General features: G+C 40.0%; 1 protein-coding gene across 1 annotated transcript in view; it reads right to left on the minus strand.

Annotated features, from left to right (window-relative positions):
• The window catches only part of col23a1a (collagen type XXIII alpha 1 chain a), a 28,813-nt gene extending 9,584 nt beyond the window's left edge, over positions 1-19,229 (minus strand). The window contains exons 1-15 of the mRNA XM_053631847.1: positions 19,140-19,229; positions 17,930-17,956; positions 15,811-15,837; positions 15,013-15,039; positions 12,878-12,949; positions 11,420-11,536; positions 8,773-8,799; positions 8,578-8,604; positions 6,261-6,314; positions 5,220-5,282; positions 5,021-5,065; positions 2,877-2,954; positions 1,730-1,753; positions 571-633; positions 403-447 (exon numbers count right to left, since the gene is read on the minus strand). Coding sequence (XP_053487822.1) covers positions 403-447; positions 571-633; positions 1,730-1,753; positions 2,877-2,954; positions 5,021-5,065; positions 5,220-5,282; positions 6,261-6,314; positions 8,578-8,604; positions 8,773-8,799; positions 11,420-11,536; positions 12,878-12,949 — 615 coding nt within the window. The 5' untranslated portion in view covers positions 15,013-15,039; positions 15,811-15,837; positions 17,930-17,956; positions 19,140-19,229. The remainder of the gene's footprint in view (positions 1-402; positions 448-570; positions 634-1,729; positions 1,754-2,876; positions 2,955-5,020; positions 5,066-5,219; positions 5,283-6,260; positions 6,315-8,577; positions 8,605-8,772; positions 8,800-11,419; positions 11,537-12,877; positions 12,950-15,012; positions 15,040-15,810; positions 15,838-17,929; positions 17,957-19,139) is intronic.
• Positions 19,230-19,951: the final 722 nt, after the last annotated feature.

Consider the following 19,951-nt stretch of genomic DNA (forward strand, 5'->3'; position numbering starts at 1 on the left):
TTATTTCCTCATAAGGCAAACGTGGTCTTTTCTGGTCTTGTCTTTACAGCAGCACAGATTCTGGTGGACCGACGTCTATAATATTTACTTATGAATTCAAAAATGAACAATTTTGTCCTAAAAATTCATATTTTGAATGTTTGTGCTGCAAGCTGTAACGTCACACCGCATACACTAACTAACTAACAATGCTGTAGTACGTTATTGTTTCCATAGTAACAACTCATACACAGGGACTTACACGGCGGACGCGTCACACACACACATCGTTTTAAAAAGCCGTTGCTATGGCGCGAGCGAGATACGTTTTCTGTGAAGAGACCTTTATTTACGGAAGGAGGTTTTTTAATGTAACTAGAAATGGATAAAAAGTACGACGTGTCGTTCTTTAAAGGGGATCACCTTCTCTCCATCTACGCCAGCAAGTCCAGGTAAGCCCAGTTCTCCCTGTATTAACACACACACACACACACACACACACGAGACAGCCACACTGTTAACACACCCTTCATCACTGCATCTGTATATTACTGGAACATCAGACGAAATGTACTTCGTGTTCTAGCTCACCTTTGTCCCGTCCTTTCCCGGAGGTCCAGGTGGTCCTGGAGGTCCAGGAGGACCCGCCGGTCCCTGTCACAAAAAGACGAGCGACACAGTTAACGGATGTTTTGTAATCTGTAAGGCATTTTCATACGTCGTGCTACACGTTGTGCTACACTCCATAGCAGAGCAAAGGTGAACGTTAATCAGCTCTGAATACTACAAACCTTCCCCACACGGTTTATTCCTCTGGGAAAACACTTCAACACTTCTATATCGAACCCTACAATAAAGGGTTCCAAGCAGAATCCTTCTAGGAGCCTAAATTAAGAACCCTTAATTATGCCATCTTTTTTTTGTAAGAGTGTAATGATTTAACCTCTGTTGGAACCCGTAACGTTTCCCTATCAAAATGTGCCTCCATGTGCTTCTGCTGTTTTTCTGTCTGAAAGAGTTTCCATGTAGAACCCTTTAAGAGGCTAACAACTCTTAATGATCCAGCAAACCCTTGAAAAATCCTTTTTTTTTTCCCTCTGAGTATACAGATTAACCTCTGGTGGAGCCCTTAAAGGTTCTATGCAGAACCCTGCAACAGAGTATTTTCCTATCAGAACCCTTTTAATGGAAACTAAGAACCTTTAATTGCCCAATGAACCATCAAAAACTATTTTTTTTTTCCAGAATTTAACTAAATCATAGTCTAACTAAATTATAAACATCTAAATGTTCTACATATTACGAAGAAAATGATTTTATTAATAATTATGAAAATAAAAATAAAATAGAATAAACTCTTACTGTAGGAAAAACGGCACGCCCTGAAGAGTATTAAACACTCTCATCATGCACCAGAATGCAACTGACACACTGATCACCTACATTTATTTACAGAAATTTCCTCCAAACACCTAAACACGACACATAATAAACCGGAAACTCTATATATACATAGTATGTACTGTATACACTGAGTTTCCGGTCTGTTATTTACTGTGAAATCAATCCAAGCTGGTCAGTTCAAATCTATTTTTATTAAGGTATTGATTGTGAATTTGCTGCATGCGTGTCACACAATCACAAACGACTCGAGTGTCTAGAAATAATTTTCAAATTCACACTGTTAGATAAGAACATGTTAAACGTATATATATATAAAACATCCATCCCATGCTTTCATCAGGATTACCGAAACACTGATGGTGTGGATCGCCTGCCAGGGAAGAAGTAACGCACTTCAGATAAAGCTTTGAGTTTAACACTTTATTAAGACTTGAAGCATTGCATACATCTTTTATAAAGCTACTAAATTCATTAAAATATATATATATATATATATATATATATATATATATATATATATATAAATATATATATAAATCGAGAAGTTTTCACAGCTGTCATTTCACCTCCACACCACCAGAGGGCTCCCTGCTCTGAATATTAGGACTCTGTATTAACTGTAGTCCCTCAGTTCCTGTCTGTTTTGTAGTATATAAAGGAAATGGACTCGTACACACATGGCCAAGCCTTGCCGTTTGTACTTAGTAACTCTGTCAACTAGCTACTTCTACTTTTATGATTTTGACACGGTTCTTTATATTTTATGCATATAATTATACATATAAAACCTTTCTGTATTTTTACACCCCTGTTAATGTTGCATTTGAAAAACAATTCGTAAACCGCATGACTAAGATTTGCCAAGACGTGAATTTACCTCTCTTTTATATATTAGAAAATTGTTAGCTAATCCTTTCGTGTAATTAAGACGTAACATCGCAGCTGATTTCTTCAATCGGAAGGTGTTGGTAACATAAAGCTTTGTAACATAAATAAATGACAGGTTGTTCTAATATGTTCTCGTTTCTATAGTAACAATTCCTTCATAGGGACTTGTTTAGCAGACACTCATAACCTAACCTAGGGCTAATAATAAATCGATACAGAATAAAACACACTGCTATAATTGTTGATATGGTGTTACGTTTTCTGTAAGGAGATGTTTAGTTACGTTTTTGGAAGGAGTCTCCAGTACCAGAGCTTTATATACGTTTTCCAGACATTACGTTTTCATAAAAAATGAAAAATAAAAAGTTTAGCAGCTTTTAAAGAAAACAATATCGGATAGGTATCGATATCGTCTGATGCTCAACGTCTCGGTGTCGGTATCGTTCTCGGAAAAGAAAACGCGGTATCGTGGGTCTGTTATGAACGAATTATCTCATGTTACAAACTAGCATCTGTGTAATCTGTGTACCGTGTTCATACTCTAGGACGATATCTTACAGTAGAATTCCTTTAAAAGACAAATTCCATTCGTCATCATGTCTTACCTTAAAAGCATCTAGTATTTTGTCGTTGAAGGCGATGACGTCACTCGAGCCCGACGCACCTTTCTCACCCGGAAGACCCTGATCGTCAAACATCAAACATGAGAGAAGGTCGAATTTCAAACACAGCACACTTCAGTTACACTAAAACTACAGTAATATCAATATGTTGAGTATTATATAGCTAATAATTATACAGCAACTCCACTGAGATTCTATGGCGCACCGTGTCCGCGTTGGTGACGCGTTAAAATACACTAATATATATATATTAATGACAGCTTGCGTGTTTTAACATTCTTCATTGGGTTATTTTATGATGGAACGAGTATAAAACTGTTACATATGTAACATACTACATATGTACTACATGGCAAATCACAGGTTTATATTACTGCACTTGTTCTAATACGTTATCGTTTCTATAGTAACTCATTTACTGAGACTTGGATGCCGGATGCTCCAGTTATAAGAATTTTTTTTTTAAAGCTTCATTATTGAACTCTTTCTCGCAGTACACTGGCGTTCCGTTCCCCCGACATTTTCAATCAGTATAAACAAATTCTATCACCGCAAGTCTGTTATAAGATTAGTCAGTAGTTAGTCAGTAGTTGGGTTTCTGTGTGTAGAGTATCGTGACTCTGGCCCTGTTTACACTAGTGCGTTTTCGTTTTTAAAACAGCGTGGATCCTCGTCCACACTGGCGTTTCCGCTGTGTTTCGGAAATAATCTCCGTCCACACTACACGACCGAAAACACACGTCACATGACCACTCGTACACTGGGCATGCGCATACAAGTGTAAACAGGAAGTCGGTTGCTAGTCCAAACCGGTGTTCCATGTAGGACTTGCGCCACACGAAATGAGATTTGTTGGCGATTTCTCTAATCGTAGCTCGCCTCTTGTGCGTGTAGCAGCTGCAGTTTTATAAAATACAGAATTGAACTGCACAATGGCTGCTAAGAATGATGACAAAGCCAACAAAGCTTGGGGTTCAGTCTCCGTGTTGTTGTGTACACGATCGAGGTAGCGTAACGGTCATACGGTAGGGGCTTGACGAATCAGGGAAGGATACGCGATGATCCAGAAGACTCAATCAGGAGGCGAATGTGGGCGGAGCCACGACTTGATTTTCAAAAGTCTTCGATTTGGTCTGTTTACGCTGAAACGTGAGCCCGGAGTTTTCAAACTAAAATGGGGTCTTCGGCGTTTCCGAAAGCCTCCGCCGGAGTAGTGTAGACGACCGGCGTAACCGTAGCAAAATGAAAAAAATGCAAACGCACTAGTGTAAACAGGGCCTCAGTGTTTAGCTGCTGGTGAGCAGGGCGATGAGAAAAGGGGGGGATGTGAAAAAAAATTCACAAGCCTCCACAGTAACATTGGTACAAGGATAAAACTGCACAGCTAAAGCTTTTTTGATAGTAATACGCCATATATCACAATAAAATGAAAAAATTTCAACCTAGTAGGCTAGGTAAAAAGAAATACATCTCTACTATGGAGTGTGACATCACAAATAAATTCAACACACGCTCCCCCGAAACAGAAAAACATTTCATCGCTGACACTGTGAAGTTTCCGTAGGGACATGTTTTTTTGCTTAACATTTATGGAAGGAGTCTCCGGTGTCAGTGCTGGACAATAGTATAGACAATATTTTGTATAGTCAGTATAGACAATATTTTGGATGAGACAGATGTCCAACATTACTTGTTAGCTACTCTATAACTGCAGTGTGTCAGGGATTCGTAAAAGGCAACAGATGCAAGGGCGGATTTTAACGTATAACGTGCAACACAAACAACCAAAACTGTGAAAACAAGAACCATAAACATAAACGACGGATAATAGGCAACACCAGGCAGGCTGTGAGTACGGCTGTGGCACACACGACGACAAAATCTTGACAATGACACACACAGAAACCAGAACTTAAAGAAGGGTGTCCATTAGGAACACAGAACAGGTGTGAGTGATCAGTGGGACATGTGACATGGTCATGTGACATGCTGATGCTGATGGGTAATGAGTAAAATAAAAAAACATACAAAAAACATCTCATATCTCATCATCAATAATTTGGAATAGCTGGAAAGTTGTGATTTCTTTAAGTCACATGATCTCCCCCCCTCCCCCCTTCATTCACCGTTTCTCCCTGAGGTCCTGTTTCTCCAACTTCTCCTTTGTCTCCCTGGAAAAAAAAATAAACCCCACACAAAACATAATGAAACATCAAACTATAGATCACCTCTTAATTGAATCCATTTTTACAGGTAAGTGTATAGCGTAAGAATACAGCTGAGCCTAAACTACGAAGGAGTGAGCAGATCTTTGTGCATGCTTACTTTAAGGCCAGGGAGACCATCCATGCCTTGGTCACCTTTGGCTCCTGGTTCACCGCGTTGTCCCTGCAAAACAAAAGGACATTTGACCAAACACACTCTCACTTACAGTACTCCATCAGAAATAAAGGTACCGAACTGTATGTGTCGCTGGAGTGGTACCATCCAGAATACATCTTTTGTACCTTTCACCTTTACAAATAATTGACGGTACACAATCAAACTTTAAGGACCACTCATGTACCTTTAAAGATTCACTGTAAAGGCTAATTAAAGCTACACCACATACACATTCTCAGGTAAAATATACATACTAAAGGTTCTTTATGGTACCACTCCAATGAAAAGGAAAGGTACAGTTCGGTACCTTTATTTCCGAGAGGCTTGGATTTGGGATTTGCTCGATCAACCTGATGCAATCTCATACAAAACTTAATAATTATAATAATGGAGAATATATGTATATATATATATATTTCCTGTATTGAATAATACATTTCTTGAGATGGAGGTTAAACAACAATGCCATTAAACAACCTTAAACAACAAAAAATGCACAGAAGCAACTACACTACACCCAAATCAAGAAATCTATGAATATGCAAATATGTAAATATTCTGCACATATCCAAATTTGCATACATAACATGTTCCCGCCCCTTCCCCTGGTAAACCAGTGTAACATTTCATACTGTTTACTTTACATGGCCTGCATTTGCATATTGGAACATGGTTGGCTCTTAGGATTTATGCTACAATAACACAAAAACACTTGCTTCTCATGTCTTCATCACTAACTGTCCGGTTAGATTGTTTAATAACCATTTTCTTAAAATAATGCAAATAAAAGCCACAGTTTTTACCCTCATAATGAATTCCTCAGTGCTGTCTAATGCAAAATGTTGTACTCATAGAAATAGTGTGCTTGTGATCAGTCACTTTATGGCCTATTATATATGCAATATTAAAGCCATAGGGGAAATAGTTAAAGGAAAGAACATGTTATGCTTTTATAGTGGGATTAATGAGTGTAAATCCTCTAACCTTTGACCCCGGGGGTCCCTGGGGTCCTGGATAACCTGGTTGACCATCTTCACCCTGAGTGTTAGTCGGAGAAGCATGAACACAAAGACACACCGATGCTGTACTAAGAACTAAGTTTAAGGCCAAGTAAGCTTACACACACACACTAGGGCTGCACAATTAACCGAACATCGATTGCGATTACGATTTTGACTGCCCACGATTAAATGTACAGGATTGACTGCGATATTAACGTTTAAAGTTCGTCCTCCGCTAATAGAAAACTCCGCTGCAGATCAAATCAAGCGCTTCCTACACTTACAGCCAATCACCACAGAGCGGCGCAGGGATGACGTCATTTTGTAGTGCCAAAACCCGGAAATGGTATTAGCATTTTAGCGCTCGAGCTGCCAGCTTCGCTTCAAGGGGAAATCATGACATTAACATGATGCTAAATGGCACTACAGAGGTTGTCGGGGACATTAAACGTCATCACGCCGAACGGGAAAAAACTTTGCAGATAAACTCAGGGCTCTACAGTGCGACCATTTCACCCGCGTTTGTGACTGAAAAGTATTTTGTGCGACTGTGAATAAATATTTATTCGCACCGGTGCGAGTGACCTGTTCGGAGTTGTATAATACAATCGGGATAAAAACTACAGGAAGTCCAAAATGCATCTACAGTTACTTTCACACTGCTTTTCATCACCTCAGTCAACCGAACAAGTGTGTAAATACTGCAGAGAAGCCATTATGATGACAAGTAACTCTGTACATCATCTGCTTCTGTCAACTTCCCCATCTCACAACCGCCATCTTTTATTGATCCCGCAAAATGACCGGAACCTGCGACCTGCTCGTGTAGAGACAGAGGCTTCGCGCGGAGTAAATTAATAATAATAATTTAACGCTAATCTAACGCTACAAGGTGGGTTTAATTCAAACTTCTTTATTAAAAAATTCCTCACCGATCATAATCAAGAGTAGCAACTGTTCAGTCTGTAAACAAACAGTACACTGCCGCTCTCCTTCACTAACTCTAATTCACTTCATTTAAACTCAGGTTTGCCAGATATCACTAGAAAAGTCAACTCCAGTTTCCATGTTTTGATTAACACCCCCCCCAAAACACAATATTATCAGCAGACATGGCAACACTGTACTGGGGGAACCCATCTAAAACTGATTGACAAACAAAAATAAAACTACTAAAATGTAAAGACAGAAAATGTGCTTAGTTATAAATAAATCATTTAATATAAAAAATAGATATTATAATAACTTCATAAAATATCAATAAAATGAGAAATGAAATAATGCTTAATTACTATGGGTTGCATTTAATATCAATTTGACATTAAGCTTAGTTCGCTATCTCCTTAGAAAGCTATTAGCCTTTTTCCTAATATGGATAATTTTTGTATTAGTCTACTTTTAATTAGGACTCTCTATTGTTTTTAAGATCATTAAAAATAAATATTTTATGCTTGTTTATTTATCAATTAACCAACAGTATTTCTCATTGCTATTATTTTAACTCAATTAACAGTGACCACGAGCAGAGAGCTTATATTTAACTGTTTATGACCGACCTCCTGATTAAAGCTTAAATAAAAAAAGATTGGTATCTGGATCGGTATCGGTCATAAAAATCCTGACCGGAGCATTGGAGCAGTAATGAACACCATTAAACTAAAGCGCTTTGCATCTGACGGGTAAATGAACTCACCCAATCACATCCTATATGAGATTATTCAGATATATACACAATATACACAGAGCGGTTCGAGAACTGACTCCAGCCCAGAACCATGACAGTGGAAAATGTCTAATAGTGTAGCTTTAAATATTTTTAAGAGGAGCCGACTTCAAACACTGAACATTGAGGTTTATCGTATTTGTTTAGAAGGTGGAACAGGTTAACGTTTGTTGTTTTTTTGCAAACAGCCTGTAAAATTAACTGAAAATATTACATTTAGTTTGTCAGAAGGTAAATGAATGTGTCATGGCTCACACTATGTTCCTAAATTCTGTCATAATTGACCAGCTCAAGTTTTCTCAATGCCTACTTGTGTGTTATACTGTGGCATGAGAAAACTTAATAAATGTGAAAGTGCAATAAAAATATGTTGTCACTAAAATCAACGAATAATCGTCATAAATAATTGATATCTTAATATTGATCAAAATAATCATGATTATCATTTTGGCCATAATCGTGCAGCCCTAACACACACACACACATGCACGCACGCACACATGCACGCACACAGGCACGCACTTTCTAAACCTAAAGGAGTGCTCTCTGAGTAGAGTATGATTTTTAGGGACCTTACCGGATCACCTGGTAAACCTCTCAGTCCCTGTGTGTGTGTGAGAGAGAGAGAGAGAGAGAGAGAGAGAGAGAGAGAGAGAGATAGAGCAATACAAAAGTTAATATTTGTCAACCTTTTGACACTATGCGAAAGAGGGCCGGAGCTGATAGCTGATGGTAAGTATATAATAGGATAAACATAGGACAGAACACCAACCTGATGTCCATTGTTCCCAGGGGCACCCTAAAGAGAGAGAGAGAGAGAGAGAGAGAGAGAGAGAGAGAGAGAGAGAGAGAGAGAAATACAGACATAGAGAGATAGACAGAGAGAGATGGACGGAGAGAGATCGATACAGTGGATTAGGTTCAGGGTGCAGAAGCATCACATGAGCACTAGGGGGCAACATTAAGCAGTTCTTCACTTCCACTGAAACATCTGCGCTCAAGATGGATGAAGAGAGGGCAAAGAGTCGGATTCTCTATTCACATAATTTCATCATCCATTTATTTGTCTATCAGTTCTGAGAACCAACTGATGGGGCTGTAAATCTTTGTGTTTTGCTCCTCATCCATGAAAAAGTGACGCATGTATGTCCATGTGGAGTCCAGGATCGCACTTTCCCTTCGGGAACGTTGAATAGAAGTCGTAAAGAATTTACAGAACATATAAAATGTATTGTTCTTTGGTTTATACGAGAAAGTGCAGGCGTTTTTAGTCATGAAACATCAGTAGATATAACGTTAATGCTTTAAACCTATCATATTAATACATCATAGTTAAAATCCCAAGCTGTACAAGCACAAGTGGAAGAATATGATTTCAATTAGGACTACTTCATGCACTTTATTGTTTGATGCCATTTGGTTATAGAAATATGCATCAGTTGCTTGTTTTTATGAACGCTGCCAGCGCGTGAACCTTTCATTAGATGCAGATGTCAGTCGTTCCTTTATAGTTGCGAGCCAACGACACTGCTGGTCCGGGCGTTATAAAGGCTAAAGATAACCACAGAATAATTCCCAGAGAAAGAGAGGGAAAAAGAGAGAGAGGGATTGAGAGAGAGAGAGAGAAAGAGAGAGAAGGATAGAGAGAGAGAAAGAGAGAGAGAGTGAGAACGAGAGAGAGAAAGAGAGAGAGGGATAGAGAGAGAGAGAGAAAGAGAGAGAGAGTGAGAAAGAGAGAGAGAAAGAGAGAGAGAAAGAGTGAGAAGGATCGGGAGAGAGAAAGAGAGAGAGAAAGAGAGAGAGAGAAAAAGAGAAAGAAAGAGGGAGTGAGAAAGAGAGAGAGAAAGAGAGGGAGAGAGCGAGAGAGAGAAAGAATGAGAAGGATAGAGAGAGAGAAAGAGAGAAAGAGAGTGAGAAAGAGAGAGAGAAAGAGTGAGAAGGATAGAGAGAGAGAAAGAGAGAGTGAGAAAGAGAGAGAGAAAGAGTGAGAAGGATTGGGAGAGAGAGAAAGAGAGTGAGAGAGAGAAACAGAGCGTGACAAAGAGAGAGAAAGATAGGGAGAGAGCGAGAGAAAGAGAGAGACAGAGAAAGAGAGAGAGAAAGAAAGAGGGATAGAGAGAGAAAGAGAGAAAGAAAGAGAGGGAGAGAGTGAGAGAAAGAGAGAGAAAAAAAGAGAAAGACAGAGAGAGAGAAAGAGCGAGAAAGAGAGAAAGAGAGAGAGAAAGAGAGAGAGAGAGAGAGAGAGAGAGAGAGAGAGAGAGAGGACATGTAGCCACAAAACTGAAGCTAGGCTTCACCAAAACCAGATCAGTACAAATCCTCAGTCTATTTTCTCGGCAGTATTTTTCACACAGATCACAGTTTGGATTTGATGAACTGCAGTTGCAATCAGAATGATTCGACCCCCACTGCGAATCAGGTTTAATGTCAAAATGTACAGACTTTCAGCGGTTTGCGATGAACAAATCAAACAAAAGCAGTGGAAATAGTTCAACACGACGAACGCTTCAAGTGGTTTCCTCAAACTCAACTGAAAATGCAACGTACAATGATTTCTCCAGTTGCTTTTGTTTGATTTGTTCGTTGCAAACAGCTGAAAGTCTGTAAATTTTGACAATAAACCTGATTTGCACTGGGGATTGAATCATTTTGATTCAATCAAACTGTACGTTTGCTCTGTTTTTTTGGGGGGTGTTACAGCTGACATTTGAACATTATTGTGCTGTCGTGATGTGGTTAAAGTGCACCTATTATGGTTTTTCAAATATGACCTTTCATGTGTGTTATAGAGCTGCTGGTGAATGTAAAAAATCTGCAAAGTTTCAAAAATCAAAGCGCAGGACAAACTTGAGTTATTGACTCCTAAAAGAAGGAATCGATTCTGAACAGCTGAATCGAGTCGTTAGTGATTCCAGACTCACTTCCTGCACTAACCTATGTAGGTTTGTAACAAAAAGCCTCGCGTCTGGTCTTCATCGTCTGCTCGCTGACAGTGATAGACCAATCACAACAGACTGGGATGTCTGACCAATCAGAGCAGAGTATGCTCTCTGAAAGGAGGAGTTTAGAACGAATCCTTTAGAACGGATCATTTAACGAGTCGTTTGTGACACTGGGGGGTGAGGTAATGCTGAAATGTAAATTATGAGCACATTAAAGTGTTTTTTGACCTCGGATGCATGGAAATCTAATGTATGAGGCCTTTAAAACAAAATTGGGCACGTTTCAAATCCATAATTGGTGCGCTTTAACATTTCTGTTGCTATGAACACTAGTTTTGACCTTTGCTTGCTTGTTGTTGTTTTTTTAATCTTGACTGTGGATTTCTTACATAATCCCTAACAAAAAGACTACACTATTAAATCCCTGCACCTATATAATCAAACAATTACACAAACACATCAATCGATATGCCTCACTTGTTCTCCAGGGGGACCCCGGGGTCCGTCCTTCCCCGTGTTTCCAGGAGGACCTCTTGGCCCAGGGGGTCCGGGTGGGCCTGGAGGACCTGGTGGACCGGTCTGGCCTTGGTCACCCTGATGATAAGAGCAGAATGAATTTGTATATGACATGAGCTTCTGACAAGTCGGAGTCTCTCCCTATGGATAAGATGCTTTTACCTTTTAAATACGTTTGCATTACCTTTACGTGACCTCTTTATACATTTATATCGATCAGTTGTAAGACTAGTATGTTACAGTGAATTGTAAGTTAGCAATAATGACTAGCTCGAGTTACACACAACGGGCCTCGTTGATCCTTTTTATGTAAATTCCTGCTATTTACATTATCGTTTCACTGCGATCATACCGCATTTACATAAGTGACTCCATAAAAGGCAAAATGATGACTAAAAGGTGAAAGGGTCTTCAAGTAATGCGCATTGTGGCGTGTCGGCTATCGTAAACACTCATCAACTCTGGATCCTTTTATAGGGCGCCATTATTTTTGTCCTAAATGAATGCCTAGTGGGCCATACAGTGGCTTAGCGGTTAGCATCACACCTCCAGGGTTGGGGTTTCAATTCTCGTCACTGCCCTGTGTGTGCGGAGTTCACATGTTCTCCCCGTGCTGCGGGGGTTTCCTCCGGGTTCACCGGTTTCCTCCCCCAGTCCAAACACATGCATGGTAGGCTGATTGGCGTGTCCAAAGTGTCTGCAGTGTATAAATGTGTATGTGAGTGTGCCCTGCGATGGATTGGCACCCCGTCCACGGTGTCCCCCACCTTGTGCCCCAAGCTCCCTGGGATAGGCTCCAGGTTCCCCGTGACCCTGAAGGATAAGCGGTATAGAAGATGAACGGATGGATGGATGGATGAATGCCGAGTGTTATTTGTCTTCATTTATGGATTTGTTTTGGATTGCTTTCTTTCTCGAATATGAAATGACTGCATGTGGTGACAACATTTTTTATTAAATCCGTGAATAACTGAAATCAAGAACCGATTTAAACCTGACAGCGTAATCCATACATAAAATCACTGGACGTCATCACAAATTATATGATTTGACGCCGATCAAATGAGGTTTACTTTAGCGAGTCCCCTAACGCGTCAACTTATACAAACTCAGCAGCGAGATGCGAGATATGAATGCTTTCCCAAACGAACTGACTTTTCCTGATTTCTTGAGTAAATGGTCCTGCATATGATTTACGAATAAATCTATTCGGTATCCAGTTTCATAAACGAGGCCCACTGTGTGCACACTTTGCTATTAATCACTGCTAGCTCGAACTGGAAAAACAAGATTGAACCCTTGAGTGCATGCATACGGTACAGACACATGCACACATGCGTGTCGTTAATGTGAGAAAGAATGAAAGAAAGTGCAAGTGGGAGTCGTGAGTAAACAGTGCATGCCTCTCACTCCTGCTACCTTCAGCATACGTCTCTGGAAAGTGGGCTGGTCGGCAGAGATGAAGCCGTGATCATAGCGAGGAAAGACCATCTGAACAGCCAGAAAGGGATTGAATAGAAAGATGGAGGGAGAAGAGCAGAAAAAGATCAGAAGAGAAACACTATCGTCTGTGTTTTACAGAGCGAGTGTAAAGCCTTGACAAAACGCCTGAGGAATGGCAGGTGAAGTGAAGAGTGGGGGAAATCTGGTGGCTCTCGCAGACAGCGTTCAGAAGAGCACATGTACGGAAGCAGAGAAGGGACAAACCTTGATGGGTATCTGATTACTGTACAGGCCTGCGTGAGTGGCCTGTGAGTGAGACGGACATCATCACAGTTACTAATACAATACTGTGAGATGTTTCTGTCATGTAATATCAGAGAAGGAACTCTGGACTACAGTTCCCAGAAGCCACTGCACCTCACTGCATCACGGTCACATGACCACCTGCACCTGAATCAAGTCATGTTAACGAGCACCTACGTGTATATAGCCACAGTTTGCACTGCACTCCTTGTCTTACGGTTGTCTTTCTTTGCCACTGTTGCTGTGTTTATGGTCTTTGGTTTATGTTTATGTTTATGTTTATTCTTATTCTTAGTCTTAGTGTTTTGCCACAAGGTCATACTGTCTTTTTGTGTTGTGTTTTGGTCTTTATTAAAACGTATAATCTGCACTTGCATCCGTCTCCGCCTCCAATCGTGACAGTTTCCCTGTTTTTGTGATTTAGCATTAAAAACAAAAAAAAATCACTATTTAAAGATTTAATCTTCCTGAACCGATAAGCTAAAATATATATCGGAAATTCCACCATTTCAGGTTTAAAGAGAGTACGAGTGTAATGATATTATCAGCTGTGCAGTCGGGAACTGCTTGCTAGGCGGTGGCAATCCCAAAACCTCAGCTGGATGGTGGATTATTGGGTGATTTCACAGTAATACGCTGGAAACCGTAAAAAAAAACTAAATACAGGATATTAAATATGATCTAATCCTTTTCCAAATCAGTTGTCTAGTGTCCTCACGGCCGACGTCGAGTGTTTGAGAAGACAGCTGGAGAAATTTGACACTTGGATGTTGGCCTTTTGTTGTTGTTGTTATTTTCTGAGGTAAAATGTTTTGATCCTTTTCAGCTGAAATATTTCAGAGGCATCCCTAATAAATATAGTTCTAACTTATGTAAAGTATACGTTAATAGAGTATATCGATATGACTTTATTTCACATTTACAGACTCAAAACTAGCGGGATGGGGCGGAGCTTCCAGGCGGTGTCGGATAATCTCGGTAAAGTTAAAACACCTTCGCGAATGGTTTTAGCTTCATACGTCTCTTGGCGTTTTTGTGTATTGTCAAGTCATATGGTGCTCCGCGTACTCCGATGTTAAACCGCAGAGCTCCTACGCCAAATAAAGGTTGGCAGGTCTGGTAACATAATTCAGTCAGATGGGTCATTCCATCACAAGTGGTCCAGTACAGGTTGCGTGACCATTTTTAATGTTCTTACTTACTTCTACGTATTGGCACTGGAAAACCACCATTTTAAAAAAAAAAAAAAAATTATTTTACTCAGTTTAACTCTGTCGGCCATCTTTGTTTCATGGTACGCAAGAAATTTTGGTTATACAGCTGTTTATGGAGACCTCAATATCCCGGCTCAGGATGGTCCTAGCTCCTTGGAACGTAAACTCTAGAGCACATTACAAGGTACATGGACATATATAAACATTTAGCGTATTCAAGTCCAAATGTAATGCTCAAGATTGCTCACAGTTCTACAATTAGGGTCAATTTATAACGGGAAGGGTTCGAGACTCAGTCTTAATGTTTTTTTAATGGGTACCTAGGTGAGTATAGTGTGCATGCAGAAATTTCCACAGAAATACGTCCCCTTGAGTAACATTCTGCTGTTTATGGTATACGCTATGTGAAAAGTTTCCAGAATGATTTGGATTCTATGGAATGATATTTTGCTGAAAGGTTTGACTACTATCACGAAAAATAAAGCGAGAAGAGTGAAAGGGGTTTAAAACTGATATCGTGTGATATTAAATCGGTACATAGAGTATTTGATCATAATGAGATATGTCTGTTCACCAACAAGAATGAGAACTTACCCGTGGTCCAATCTCTCCTTGGTCACCCTTTAAAAAAAAAAAAGACAGAAATGGAATGATTGTGAACTCTCTGCTGTGTTTGCATGTCATTTTAGCATACTAATCATCGGTCCAATGTATTCAGCTCCACAATAGCAAAGAAACATGGAGATAAAAGCAGAAGGAAGTTTGTGCCATGGAGCATGGGAGACACTGATTAAGGGCAAGCTCCCGTGGCTTTTTTCCAGATATAATCAAAAAGAATCTTCCGAGCCTCGATTTTGTTTATTGCGTGTTTTTTATTTTTTTTAAAGATGTGGTCCGACACCCGGTGTTCTCGTGTCCGTGTGCACGCACAGCAGCACAGAGGAACCGCGTCGTTTGCTGCTAGACAATTTGGAAAAACATGTGGTTGCTGTGAAGCACGAGAGACAATTACCTTTCGGCACGACAGTGCAACATGTACAGTAAGGTGAGGTTTAGACCTGTGGTTTAATCTGTGTGGAGAATGCTATCGGAACGTTCAGTAAAATATACACAAGGTACTAATAAGGCTACAGAAACAATATTATCAGAACGTTCCTTAAATGTTCTGCGTCACAATATTATCGGAACGTTCCTTACGTGTTATACAAAAACTAACATCATTCGAGTGCTAGCGTTTCTCCAAACATGTTCTAGCAATGTTGCAGGAACGTTCGTATATATGATATAAAACCTTCTTAGAACCTAAAGTTCCTACAACCGTGACATTTAGAAAATGTAATACTAACCTAAAATTGCTAGCTGGGGATGAGAATAAGCTATGTGATAATTTACCTTATCGCCTTTTGGTCCAGCTGGCCCCTGGGGACAGAAAAGGTGGAGAACAAATGAGATGGTCTGGTATTAGTATCTTGTAATGATCTCCGTTCAACAAACCAAAATACTGTAAATCAGCCGGCTATTTATTACACAAGTTTGTGCATTAGGATGAGAATCAGAATCAGAGTCAGAATAAAAATGAGCAACAGAATCAGAGTAAGAACGTGAAGAAGAAGAAGAAGAAGAAGAAGAAGGAGCATGAGAATATGAATCAGAATCAGAGTCAGAATCAGGACAAGGGTAGGAATGACAATCAGAGTCAGAATAAAAATGAGAAACAGAATCAGAGTAAGAATGTGAAGAAGAAGAAGAAGAAGAAGAAGAAGAAGAAGGAGCATGAGAATCAGAATCAGAATCAGAGTCGTAATCAGGACAAGGATAGGAATCACAATCAGAGTCAGAATCAGGACAAGGGTAGGAATCACAATCAGAGTCAGAATCAGGACAAGGGTAGGAATCACAATCAGAGTCAGAATCAGGACAAGGGTAGGAATCACAATCAGAGTCAGAATCAGGACAAGGGTAGGAATCACAATCAGAGTCAGAATAAAAATGAGCAACAGAATCAGAGGAAGAAGAAGAAGAAGAAGAAGAAGCATGAGAATCAGAATCAGAGTCGGAATCAGGACAAGGACAGGAATCACAATCAGAGTCAGAATCAGGACAAGGGTAGGAATCACAATCAGAGTCAGAATCAGGACAAGGGTAGGAATCACAATCAGAGTCGGAATTAGAATCAGACTCAGAATCAGATTCAGAATCAGAATAGGGACGAGGAACGTAATCAGTGTAAGAACGCGAAGAAGAATCAGAATGAGAATGAGGATGGCAATAAAGAATCAGAGTCAGAATCAGGACAAGGGTAGGAATAACAATCAGAGTCAGAATAATCAGGCTCACAATCAGAGTCAGAACTAGAATCAGACTCAGAATCAGATTCAGAATCAGAATAGGGACGAGGAATGTAATCAGAGTAAGAACGCAATGTAGAATCAGAATGAGGATGCGGATGGCAATAAGAATCAGAGTCGGAATCAGAGTCAGAATAAGAACCCGTGATCACTATCAGAGTCAGAACAAGAATCAGAATCACAATCGGACTCAGAACCAGAATCACAACAAGAATCGGAATCACTGGGTCAGAATCAGAATAGGAATGAGAAACATAATCAGAATCGGAGAAAGAATAAGAATAAGAATCACACGGCATCACAATCAGAGTCAGAATAAGAATCGCGATGACATTTGGAGTCGGAGTGATGAATATCAAAATCAGAGTCAGGATCACAATCAGAATCAGAATCATAATAAGGGCGCCACACACACACACACACACACACACACACACAGTTTAGTGTAGCCTGAGAACCAAGAGGAAACTCATGTCGAACCAGGGACCCTGGAGCTGTGACCCAGCTCAGTAAATAGTCTGAACATCTGCAGTGGAAATCAGCACACGCGAAGCTACTGATGAGCAGAAAATGAGCTTCAGTCGACTTCCTGCAGTCACATGCTGTGCTATGATGTAATCCCAAACCTACAGCCGGTGACAGTCACAGATTCATGTTGAATGCAATTGATTGTGATTTTTCTTTCTCCAAGCCCCAAAACAAGTTGACATCTCTTTCAAGCACTAAGCAACAGATTAATGGTGTTTGGACGAGCAGAAGCGGTTTATACTGCTCTTGGCAATGACAGCATGGGAATCAGGGTTAAGACACAACTTTCTTCCTTTACTGTGTAATCCTTTATTTCCATCTCAGGTTGGGGTTAGGTGGATGAACTAAAAGACTCTGCAGTCTTACTATATAGCTGATAAATAGCTGGGGAAGACAGACATGTTGTGTAGACAGACGTCTCCACAAGAGGATAAAAAACACAGTCCTTCATTTACGCAGTATGGGGTAACAGCTACCAGATGGGTGTAGAGACGCTGTGCTGTAAATTCACCTTTCTAACTGCCCACTGGGTTCGACATAGGTTAAAAACAATCAAGCGATGGCATGCGATAATGTATAGCTCACAAATCATATAGAGGAATGGTTAAAAAAAAAAAAAAAAAAAAAAAACGTACCTGACTTCCTTTTTGTCCAGGAGGACCCTTTGGAGAAAATACAAGGTATAGATAAAGAAGATAAATATCAACATTGAAGTGCATTACTGAATGTATTATAAAGTGTTAAGAGCCTCCCACAGATGATAGACCAGCTGTTAAGGTGCTACGTTAGGTTTATTAACATCAAGTGAGTCATAAATCTGAATCATCTGCAATCATTCTGTTTATTAAAAGTACCTTGGGCCATTTTTTTCCCCCCTCAGATCAAACGCAGAACTCGCTAATGCTATGATATGGCTTTTGTGTAGTAAATAAATCTGAAAGGCTTATTCAAAGGTGACTTTTTGTTACACGAATGTATGAGGTATTAAGTCGGAGATTTCTACAGCCCTGGAAGGTAAGGTGAAGCGAAAAAAGTGTTGAAAAAGTCTCAATTGTTGTAACAGAACTGACTGATTTAGCAACATTAGCTAAGCTACTCACACACAGTGCTGAGCTCCAGTTAGCCAGCTAAGCAGTTAGTTTATCTAACGTTTTAATGTTACCTCTAGACTAGTAGCTACTTGACTAAAAGTTAAAAGTGCTTAAAAAAACGTTTGCTGTGCTAGCAAGCGTTAGCCTTCATCTTCCCATGTTGGTTGTTATCGTGTAAAAGAGAGAGTCCTAACTAGCGGGTGGGAATTTATAACAGATAAATTGGGATAAGTTGTGAAATATACATTCCTACACCTGGGTACAGATAGATTTTGCAAAACGAATCAAATCTGGAGACTAGCAGTTAGCATGTCGTATTAGCTTTGAATTCGACCGCAGATGTTTTTTCCTTCAAGGTGGGGGGAAAAAAACAAGTGAACTAGCTATCAATTAGCATGCTAGGCAAGCTTTCTGTCTGTTCTGTAAAACATTATTGTCATCAAAGACGATATATAAGATGGTGGAAATAACTGATCAGCGGGGGGGGGGGGTTGTTGTTGTTGTTTTTTTTTGGCTGAGCACACCACATGGCTTCCATACACACCTTTGTAATTTATCTTTAAACGTAGAGTAATTGAGACTAATATAATCTCCCAACCAAACTGTCTTCCATACTTCCACTCAGCTTTGACTGGAATTCTATCTAATATAAAACACGAATACTGCAATCCTTCTCGTTTGTGGACGCTTCCACACACTCGCACACATGCACACGTCCTCCTACTGTCACTCAAAGCTGGATACGGATACTCACAGGTTTACCGTCCAGGCCGAGAGGCCCCTGTGTGTAGAGAAAGCAGAAGAAGAGAAATGAGCAGTTAGACACTGCGGCTTGGCAAAAAAAAAAAAAGATGAGGCAATAAAGAACAAAGTGCAGATACAGCTGTAACAGAAGGTGCAGGAATAATAACTCACAGACATGATAGGAGATAAAGTACAGAAAAGGAGAGAACAGGATCTCGGTGTAAGCGCAGCATGATATCACTTCTTAATTTTATAGGCATCTTAGACAAATGGTACCTCAAGTGCTTTTTGGGTAGTTACAGGTGTCCTACTTGGAACAATCTTTTAAAAAAAGAACTAAATTTCATAGGGTTCAGCCTTTAGGCGTGCTAGATGGAACCTTTTTTCTTATAGTGTAGTAGTGAGCTGACCATTAGCAGGTGGTAGACGTAAAAACATCTGAGGACCAATTTATTTCATATGCCTTAAGCATTTTGTTTTGAACCAAGGAAGGGACATATGTGATGGCTGAAATCCATCCATCCATTTTCTATACTGCTTTTCCTAGACAGGGCCATCGGGGAGACTAGAGGCTATCCCAGGGAACTCAGGGAACAAGGCAGGGGACACCCTGGAGACCCATCGCTGGGTAAAATCACACACATTCACGCACCTGTTCACACACTATGGACAATTTGGAAATGCCAATCAGCCTACAGCGCATGTCTTTGGACTGGGGGACTAGCTGAGAACAAGTCAAGCCCAAGTCTTAAGGGAGTCGAGGCCAAGTCAAGATCAAGTCCAAATGAAAGCAAGACCAAATCCAGACCAAGACCAAAAAAC

The sequence above is a fragment of the Ictalurus furcatus genome, chromosome 8, assembly GCF_023375685.1.
Source record: "Ictalurus furcatus strain D&B chromosome 8, Billie_1.0, whole genome shotgun sequence".
Classification (NCBI taxonomy): domain Eukaryota; kingdom Metazoa; phylum Chordata; class Actinopteri; order Siluriformes; family Ictaluridae; genus Ictalurus; species Ictalurus furcatus.